Source organism: Dermochelys coriacea, chromosome 6 (genome assembly GCF_009764565.3).
Source record: "Dermochelys coriacea isolate rDerCor1 chromosome 6, rDerCor1.pri.v4, whole genome shotgun sequence".
NCBI lineage: Eukaryota > Metazoa > Chordata > Testudines > Dermochelyidae > Dermochelys > Dermochelys coriacea.
The window spans coordinates 87,752,835-87,763,471 of NC_050073.1; the positions used below are offsets into that span (position 1 = coordinate 87,752,835).

The window sequence follows — 10,637 nt, forward strand, 5'->3', positions numbered from 1 at the left end:
TCCCCATCCTACACATCTATGACTCTCAGAAAGCCCCCATGTTCACAATAGTCTCTTCCTGCTTCTTCCAGGAGTCAAATGCCCTCCCTCTTCTCCTTTCATCTCCTCCCCCCAAACCTTCTAGAGTAGCCTCTTCTTAGTTATCACCCAGTCCCACTATCATATTGTCTCCCTGTACATGCATGAAGGCTGATAGACCCATGGCATAATAAAAAATTATCACCATCTTACCTATCTGCACAGGAGTTATACTTGACCATACTCAGCACAGCTCCCATAAGAAAGAACATCAGAATGGGATCAAGCAGGATATACTGGGACAGAGTAATGCAACCTGTATCTGGAAAATAAGACACACAACTATACTAAGAGCTGTCTTAGTTTCAAAGCAATCCTACAGCAGTGTCTGTAGCAAGCCAGTTTCCTCACTTCTTAGTCAAGAGACAGCATGGGCAATGTTGGGACTAGAAACAGGTCAGCATATCTCAACTCTTACCGTAGTAAGAAACTTTGAAATGTTATTTTCAGATGGCACAACAGCAGAGTTCCGAATTGCCATGCAGCAAACACAGATTACATTCTCAGTTCCTCATTCTTTGAGCAAATGGGAGCTGGGAATGACACAGTAAGCAGTCATTTTCTCACTAAGTCAGCAGTGAATTCATGCACCAGCATGGTGCCAGGAGATGCTGTGGCATTGAAAAGGTTATTTTTCAGATTATACAGAAAGAAAGAAGGAAAGAAAGAAAAGAAAAAGCAGCAGCTTTGATTAGGGGACATTAAAAACCCTGTGATGCTTTTTGAGAGTCTGTGTGTTTAATGGTCCATCCCTAACTCAGGTAATTCTATAATTTTCAATTATACATAGAACCTTTATCAATTTACTACCCTGAAGTTTTATTTAGCATTACTGTGCACTATTAAACAACTGCTATATCCCATACCAGAGATGGCTGTATTTCAGTAATGGGCAAAATTATCTATCTATACATCTTTCATGTGGTTTTTAAAATTCTTGCATTTAAATGTATTCCAATAGTATAGCAATGAATACCACAAAAATACCTATAAACTAAATCAGATTATAAAATGCTTTGGGAGCCTTATGAATAAAAAGCACTATACAGACTGCAGTTATTCAGCTCTCAGAAGGGAGGCAGTGTTTACCCTTTCTCATCAGTGACTTCTTCTTTGGCAAGTAATGAGACCAGAGAGAAAAGTCTCTGCATAGTTAATCTGCCCTGAGGCTGGCCTCCATTACTGATCCTCCTTCATCCACATGCCAAACAGATAAGATTTCCCACGAGGATGTTAGAAATGCTTACCAAAAATCAGGATGGAGGCTGCAAGTAATGCTGCAGACAGTGACTTGGACAGCTCCAGCACTGTGAGGTAGCAGAAGGGAACTAGGCACGAGCCTAGAAATGCACAGAACTGCAGGAAAAGAATGGAAACAGAGGAGTAAGACAATCTCTTCACAAGATGAATGTGTATACAGATCCCACATACCCTCCTTCCTTCCATCCTCAAACACATTCAAACAATGGATGCTCCTGCAAGTAATTACAACCGGCTGAGTGGTGCCCAAGTCTGTCTCACTGAGGATCCACAGGCAGAGGCCAAACTAATGAAAACTTAATTTGAAAAATTTCAGTTGTTTATGCAGCTCTATGTCTACACATGTACGTAACAAAGATTTATTTCTTGTTTCTTTCCAGACCATATAATTGTCAGATAGGACCATATAATTGTTTCTTTCCAGACCATATAAGTCATTTCCAGAAACATCTTTCAATTAGCTTCATCAAACCGCCTTAACATCACCTTAACATCCAACAGGTTATTTCAGAGGCCTGCTTGCCATAAAAGACAGAGCCAGACAAAGAAGAATGTTAGTGTCTGCTCCAGTTTCAAAAATCCCAGTACCAGCTCATCTGGACGGATGAGGTAGGGATGAAGGAATTTAGTACATGTCATAAAAATCCAGCCTCTTCAAAATCTGAAGGGAAGTAACAGTCTATACTGAAGGAGCCAAGGAGAGGAAGGGAAACACCCATCTTCTCCAGAGGATAGTTCTGCTTTCCTTCATTGATTTGTGAGTGGATGGTTAAGCACTGGCTTGTACATTCTTACCCCTCTCATTCCTATGTAGTTATGATGCTCATATCTGTCCCCTGGCTTTTGGAAAGGAAACGTGCCATCATATCCGCTCAGGTACCCAGCAAGTCCTATCAGCATCTGGGGAGAAAAAGAGGCAAACTGGTCAGGGAAACAATCTCACAGTCAGTGGAATCCACTCCAGCTGCAGGAAAGATGCTCACAGCATCCCACATCCAACCATCAAAAATATCCAGTTACTACTGAGACACTTTGTCAAATATGAAAAAGGAGTTTGCGTACAAGGTTCATACTGCAACTATACAAACAGATCTGCTGGATTTGTAAAATTCACTCACCTCCTTACGACTGGCAAGTGGGAAACTCTCCCAGGTGAGTATGGGGACATAAGCCATCAAATTTCTAAGCTTTAATTTAAAAAAAAAAAAGTGTAGTACTTATGATAGCAGAGAAAACCCTCCAAATAGGACCCAAATGTAGCCCAGAAGCAAAATTTTCCTGAACTTGCAGATAACTCCAGGGACTTTGTTGCTGCTGGTAGCTTTATCAAGCTGCAATAGAGTGAAATTAACAAGATGCTGCTCTCTTTCACTGAAGTTATTCAGCAGCCTGCAGGAAAAAAGTGAAACTGACAAGAATTGCATTTTCAGAAAGGACCCAAATGTTGGTAGAGCTGCATTTTATCTGGCTATAGTCCATCCCGATTATGTGCATTGCTGTCATGGGCACCACTGAGAACTCCCTGAAATGTGCCTTTATAAAGTGTTTGACTACAGTGCAGTAACAAACCTATTCTCTTATACCAGATACCTACACTATTGCAATCCTCCTCAACCAACACAAAAGTCTCTTCTTAATGGGCATTTTATAAGCAAGGTGATAGACTTGGATATGTTCAACTGGTTTAGAGATCTGATTGGCTCAGAATCTGCTGTTTTCAAATGTTATTTTGAGAAAACTGTATTGTTCACTGGTTTACAGAGCACTTAGTTCACATTCCTGCTAGTATGAACTGCTTAGCTCCCTGGATCTACAACTTCCCACAAGGAGGCCCCTTCATTTCCCCTAAAAGAACTTACGCATGTTTTGTGATCAACCACTCTCTCCTTTTCAGCCAGACCTTTTCAACATCCAGCATTAATCACATTCTTTACTTTCCCATGTTTTGAGTATTTTCCATGGAAGAGAAAAGACCAAGAGCGTGGCCTCAAAAGGGGGCCACATGTCATGGCCTCCCAGCTAGACGACAAATAGATGACAACAGTAGCGAGGAAGGGGCATCCAGAAAACTCCGGTGCTCATCCCACACTTTGACCAGAAGAATGGACTAGGCTTTAGTTGGACTATTCCAATGACCAGGTGGATTCCGCTGGCTCCTAAAATGTACATAAGAACTGATGAGAGCTGTTCACCTTCCCCAGAGGTGGGTGGACGTCAAAGAAGAAGGTCCGGTTAATGTAGTAACTTCCCATCTTCCCAAAATGAGTTTCATCCCAACTAAAAAAAGAAAAAGATAGATGTACTCAGGAGCTGGAAATAATCAAACATCCATAGAGGTCTATTTTGCTAATGACTAGCTTTTGCCACTTTTAGACTGGACAAGTGCCTAATATTCTACGTGGGATTACATGTTAAATCCATTAGGAAGCTGGAGCTAATGGAAAATGGGTTAGCCTCCTTATTAATCAGGATATCTCTCCATGAATAAACCAGTGCTCCAGAACCTACACTGGCTGCCTTTTGGCTGCCAAGTCCAGTTTAAAGGTGTTAGTTTTGTCCCCTAAGCGCTAATGGCCTGGGAGCTGCTTACCTAAGATACACCTCTCTCCCTGCACCTGAGGGTTAAACTGGAGCCTGCGCAGTATATAATAGAGAAAATTTTTGGCAGGGCATTCACCACATGGACTCTTGACATTGAAATTCTACCCCATCCTCCTTCTGAAATAGTCCAAATCAGTTGTCCTTCCTGGCATACTAAAAAAAATAAAATAAAATAAAAAAATACATACTCATAAAACTGGGTGACTGGGCAACAAAATGGCAGATGAAATTCAATGTTGATAAATGCAAAGTAATGCACATTGGAAAACATAATTCCCACTATACAAATGAAATGATGGGGTCTAAATTAGCTGTTACCACTCAAGAAAGAGATCTTGGAGTCATGGATAGTTCTCTGAAAACATCCACTCTGTGCAGTGGCAGTCAAAAAAGCAAACAGAATGTTGGGAATCAGTAAGAAAGGGATAATAAGACAGAAACTATTATATTGTCTCTATATAAATCCATGGTACGCCCACATCTTGAATAGTGCGTGCAGATGTGGTCGCCCCATCTCAAAAAAAGATATATTGGAATTGGAAAAGGGCAACAAAAAGGGGGGGGGCAACAAAAATTATAAGGGGTATGGAATGGCTTCCATATGAGGAGAGATTAATAAGATTGGTACTTTTCAGCTTGGAAAAGAGATGATTAAAGGGGGATATGACAGAGGTCTATAAAATCATGATGGGTGTGGAGAAAGTAAATAAGGAAGTATTATTTATTCCTTCTCATAACACATGAACACATGAGTCAGCAAATGAAATTAATAGGCAGCAGGTTTAAAACAAACGAAAAAGGAAGTATTTTTCACACAACGCACAGTCGACCTGTGGAATTCCTTGCGAGAGGATGTTGTGAAGGCCAAGACTATAACAGTTCAAAAAAGAACTAAATAAATTCATGGAGGATAGGTCCATCAATGGCTATTGCCAGGATGGGCAGAAGTGGCCCTAGTCTGTTTTCCAGAAGCTGGGAATAGGCGACAAGAAATGGATCACTTGATGATTACCTGGTCTGTTCATTTCCTCTGGGGCACCTTGCATTGGCCACTGTTGGAAAACAGGATACTGGGCTAGCTGAACCTTTGGTCTGACCCAGTATGGCCGTTCTTATGTAAAGCCTGTAAGAGCAGGCATATGGGGAGGGATGAGGTGACTGGGAACAGCAATTTTGAAGGGAAATATGAAGGGTGAGAAATTTTGATTTAGAATATATTTGTTGACTAGTGACTAGCATATGCATGAAAATGTGCTGCCTCAGTTTCTCCATCTGTAAAATGGGGATAATGATCCCCATTTGTAATGTGCTTTAAGATCTACTGATTAAAAGCACTATATAAGAGCTAGGTATTATAATTTTAGTTTTTATTAATAGGAAAAGCATTTAGAGTCCAAGAGAGTTATTCTTTTATGTTATTGTCTTTGCATCAAAATAAAAAACTATCTAAACAGTTAATCACCAAGAACATGGCCTAACTTCATGTTCATACAGCAGTTTGGCCTTGTCTACACTAGCGCAATTTACAGTGTTATGTAATATTTATTCCCCGTCGATTGAAGTGCACTTGGCATCCACACTCACAAGTGCTTCAGTCAGTCTCCACAGGGACTAAACAGAATGATGGAGAATGGATCTTTCCAGACAATTATTCCAGACCCACTGTGGACAGGACAGCCTTCAAAAGCAACCTCCCACTATAGGAGATGGTAGGAGCCTCCTTTCCCAGCTCCTCACCACAGCTGCCTCATTCACCGAGCTTACTATAATTTGCTGGCTAAATCTCCTTTCTGCCACACTCACCTTGCTTGACCCCTTCAGCTATTACACCCTCCCCCCTCCCGCGCATCCCCAGGGCCAGATTTCCAATTAGAAGGCACGTGCCTAGGGGGGCTGGCATTCCAGGGGCACCTAAAAGTAAAAAGTGGGTTAAACGTTTATTTGTTTTACAGAAAACACGAAGTTCATCTGTAGGCCGAGGGAGTGCTGAAAATGCAATGCCTAGGGACATTTAAGGTGTGAATACGGCCCTGAGCATCCCTTACCTGGAAAAAGAAAAGGAGGACTTGTGGCACCTTAGAGACTAACAAATTTATTTGAGCATAAGCTTCCGTGAGCTACAGCTCACTTCATTGGATGCATGCAGTGTAAAATAGAGTGGGGAGATTTATATACACAGAGAACATGAAACAATGGGTGTTACCATACACACTGTAATGAGAGTGATGAGGTAAGGTGAGCTATTACCAGCAGCAGAGCGGGGGGGGGGGGCGGGAGTGGGGGGAGGGTTTTACTTTGTGTAATGACCCATCCACTCCTAGTCTCTATTCAAGCCTAAGTTAATTGTATCCAGTTTGCAAATTAATTTCAATTCAGCAGTCTCTTGGAGTCCGTTTTTGAAGTTTTTTTGTTGAAGTATTGCCACTTTTAAGTCTGTAATCAAGTGACCAGAGAGACTGAAGTGTTCTCCAACTGGTTTTTGAATGTTATAATTCTTGACGTCTGATTTGTGTCCATTTATTCTTTTATGTAGAGACTGTCCAGTTTGGCCAATGTACATGGCAGAGGGGCATTGCTGGCACATGATGGCATATATCACATAGGTAGATGTGCAGGTGAATGAGCCTCCGATATTGTGGCTGATGTGATTAGGCCCTATGATGGTGTCCCCTGAATAGATATGTGGACAGAGTTGGCAACGGGCTTTGTTGCAAGGATAGGTTCCTGGGTTAGTGGTTCTGTTGTGTGGTGTGTGGTTGCTGGTGAGCATTTGCTTCAGGTTGGGGGGCTGTCTGTAAGCAAGGACTGGCCTGTCTCCCAAGATCTGTGAGAGTGATGGGTCATCCTTCTGGACAGGTTGTAGATCCTTGATGATGCGTTGGAGAGGTTTTAGTTGGGGGCTGAAGGTGATGGCTAGCGACGTTCTGTTATTTTCTGTGTTGGGCCTGTCCTGTAGTAGGTGACTTCTGGGTACTCTTCTGGCTCTGTCAATCTGTTTCTTCACTTCAGCAGGTGGGTATTGTAGTTGTAAGAATGTTTCATGTTCTCTGTGTATATAAATCTCCCCACTGTATTTTCCACTGAATGCATCCGATGAAGTGAGCTGTAGCTCACGAAAGCTTATGCTCTAATAAATTTGTTAGTCTCTAAGGTGCCACAAGTACTCCTTTTCTTTTTGCAAATACAGACTAACACGGCTGCTACTCTGAAACCTTACCTGGAAGTGTCCCTGCTCCCCATGACCTCCACGTTATCCCCCCCCCCCGCCCCCGCTCACATCCTCAGTCAGCGAAGCAATGGGGCTTGACTATCTGCCAGCTGCGGGATGAGGAACTGCTACGCGAGGACTGTCAGCCGGGCGAGCTGGGCCCCTCATATCCCCGCTCCAAGGGCCCAACCAGGCACGGGCAGGCGCCTGTCGCGGATCGCTGCCACGCTGAGGCGCAATCTGCGGGAGGGGCGGGGCGGGGCGGGGCGGTAGAGAAAACAGCCGCAGCCCCACGGCGCCGCGAGCGCCTCACCAAACCCCCATTGGCCACGCGGGCTAGCGCCAGTTAAACCCAAGCACTAGGACCCTCCCGCAAAGAAGCCCCGCCCCCTCCCCCGCGGCCTGACCGCCAGCCCCACCCCCGTTGCCATAGCGTCGCGGCCCCTCACCAGACGTGCGGCGGCTCGGACAGGCGGTAGAAGCGGGAGGCGAAGCTGAGGAGGGTGACGGAGGCCAGCGGGGCCCAGACCCCGACCCCGACCCGAGCTTCCAGGGGAGCCCAGGCCCGCGGAGGGGGAGAGGGACGGCTCGGCTCGCCCGCCGGCCTGCGGGGTCGCCGCTGCCGGAGACCCCCGCAGCGCGGGCCCGACTCGGCCTGGCGGCACCTCGCCGCCAGCGTCATCCGCGCCCCGACACGAGGGAGGCGCCGGCGGCCGGGCCCCACCGCGCACAGCACCAAGGGAAAGGGAGTCCGGGCCGTAGGGCACGGCGGGAAGCGGAGTCTGGTTCCCTCGCAGGGCATCGTGGGAGATGTAGTTCCTCGCGCCGGGGGCCGAAGCGTGGTCGCGGCTGGTGGCAGGCTCAAGCGAGAGCCGGGTCGGAAATGCCCCAGAACGGACCCTGCGCAGCGTGAAAGGAAAGGGCGGGGGACCCGTCACCTCCCCACGCGCCCAGCCGGCACCCCGAGATTGCCCTGCCCGACCCCCCATTCACCGACAGACCCCCACAGACACCTCGTGACTGTTCTACGTGCCCACCCCCCATTCATTGACAGACCCCCACAGACATCCCGTGACTGCCCTGCCTGCCTCCCCTTCACTGACAGACCCCAGACACCCCAACACTGCCCTGCCCGCCCCCCTTCACTGACAGACACCCTGTGACTGCCGCTCCCCATTCATTGACAGACCCCCACAGACATCCCGTGACTGCCCTGCCCGCCCCCCTTCACTGACAGACCCCAGACATCCCGTGACTGCCCTGCCCGCCCCCCTTCACTGACAGACACCCTGTGACTGCCGCTCCCCATTCATTGACAGACCCCCACAGACATCCCGTGACTGCCCTGCCTGCCTCCCCTTCACTGACAGACCCCAGACACCCCAACACTGCCCTGCCCGCCCCCCTTCACTGACAGACACCCTGTGACTGCCGCTCCCCATTCATTGACAGACCCCCACAGACATCCCGTGACTGCCCTGCCTGCCTCCCCTTCACTGACAGACCCCAGACACCCCAACACTGCCCTGCCCACCCCCCTTCACTGACAGACACCCTGTGACTGCCGCTCCCCATTCATTGACAGACCCACACAGACATCCCGTGACTGCCCTGCCCGCCCCCCTTCACTGACAGACACCCTGTGACTGCCGCTCCCCATTCATTGACAGACCCCCACAGACATCCCGTGACTGCCCTGCCTGCCTCCCCTTCACTGACAGACCCCAGACACCCCAACACTGCCCTGCCCACCCCCCTTCACTGACAGACACCCTGTGACTGCCGCTCCCCATTCATTGACAGACCCCCACAGACATCCCGTGACTGCCCTGCCTGCCTCCCCTTCACTGACAGACCCCAGACACCCCAACACTGCCCTGCCCGCCCCCCTTCACTGACAGACACCCTGTGACTGCCGCTCCCCATTCATTGACAGACCCCCACAGACATCCCGTGATTGCCCTGCCCGCCTCCCCTTCACTGACAGACCCCAGACACCCCAACACTGCCCTGCCCGCCCCCCTTCACTGACAGACACCCTGTGACTGCCGCTCCCCATTCATTGACAGACCCCCACAGACATCCCGTGACTGCCCTGCCTGCCTCCCCTTCACTGACAGACCCCAGACACCCCAACACTGCCCTGCCCGCCCCCCGTCACTGACAGACACCCTGTGACTGCCGCTCCCCATTCATTGACAGACCCCCACAGACATCCCGTGACTGCCCTGCCTGCCTCCCCTTCACTGACAGACCCCAGACACCCCAACACTGCCCTGCCCGCCCCCCTTCACTGACAGACACCCTGTGACTGCCGCTCCCCATTCATTGACAGACCCCCACAGACATCCCGTGACTGCCCTGCCTGCCTCCCCTTCACTGACAGACCCCAGACACCCCAACACTGCCCTGCCCGCCCCCCTTCACTGACAGACACCCTGTGACTGCCGCTCCCCATTCATTGACAGACCCCCACAGACATCCCGTGACTGCCCTGCCTGCCTCCCCTTCACTGACAGACCCCAGACACCCCAACACTGCCCTGCCCGCCCCCCTTCACTGACAGACACCCTGTGACTGCCGCTCCCCATTCATTGACAGACCCCCACAGACATCCCGTGATTGCCCTGCCCGCCCCCCCTTCACTGACAGACCCCAGACACCCCAACACTGCCCTGCCCGCCCCCCTTCACTGACAGACACCCTGTGACTGCCGCTCCCCATTCATTGACAGACCCCCACAGACATCCCGTGACTGCCCTGCCTGCCTCCCCTTCACTGACAGACCCCAGACACCCCAACACTGCCCTGCCCGCCCCCCTTCACTGACAGACACCCTGTGACTGCCGCTCCCCATTCATTGACAGACCCCCACAGACATCCCGTGATTGCCCTGCCTGCCTCCCCTTCACTGACAGACCCCAGACACCCCAACACTGCCCTGCCCGCCCCCCTTCACTGACAGACACCCTGTGACTGCCGCTCCCCATTCATTGACAGACCCACACAGACATCCCGTGACTGCCCTGCCCGCCCCCCTTCACTGACAGACACCCTGTGACTGCCGCTCCCCATTCATTGACAGACCCCCACAGACATCCCGTGACTGCCCTGCCTGCCTCCCCTTCACTGACAGACCCCAGACACCCCAACACTGCCCTGCCCCCCCCCCTTCACTGACAGACACCCTGTGACTGCCGCTCCCCATTCATTGACAGACCCCCACAGACATCCCGTGATTGCCCTGCCCGCCCCCCCTTCACTGACAGACCCCAGACACCCCAACACTGCCCTGCCCGCCCCCCTTCACTCACAGACACCCTGTGACTGCCGCTCCCCATTCATTGACAGACCCCCACAGACATCCCGTGACTGCCCTGCCCGCCCCCCTTCACTGACAGACACCCTGTGACTGCCGCTCCCCATTCATTGACAGACCCCCACAGACATCCCGTGATTGCCCTGCCTGCCTCCCCTTCACTGACAGACC

The 10,637-nt window shown here is 49.8% G+C and overlaps 1 protein-coding gene across 6 annotated transcripts in view; it reads right to left on the reverse strand.

Moving 5' to 3' along the window:
• POMT2 (protein O-mannosyltransferase 2) overlaps positions 1-7,981 on the reverse strand; it is a 46,870-nt gene extending 38,889 nt beyond the window's left edge. Inside the window, exons 1-5 of one of the 6 annotated variants that reach the window (XM_038406702.2) lie at positions 7,597-7,975; positions 3,531-3,615; positions 2,134-2,238; positions 1,326-1,434; positions 232-340 (exon numbers count right to left, since the gene is read on the reverse strand). In XM_038406702.2, coding sequence (XP_038262630.2) covers positions 232-340; positions 1,326-1,434; positions 2,134-2,238; positions 3,531-3,615; positions 7,597-7,949 — 761 coding nt within the window. In that variant the 5' untranslated portion in view covers positions 7,950-7,975. Of the gene's footprint in view, positions 1-231; positions 341-1,325; positions 1,435-2,133; positions 2,239-3,197; positions 3,461-3,530; positions 3,616-3,928; positions 3,991-4,015; positions 4,050-7,596 lie in introns of those variants that run through there. The other 5 variants (XM_043516243.1, XM_043516245.1, XM_038406703.2 and 2 more) reach the window with 5 other exon arrangements.
• Positions 7,982-10,637: the final 2,656 nt, after the last annotated feature.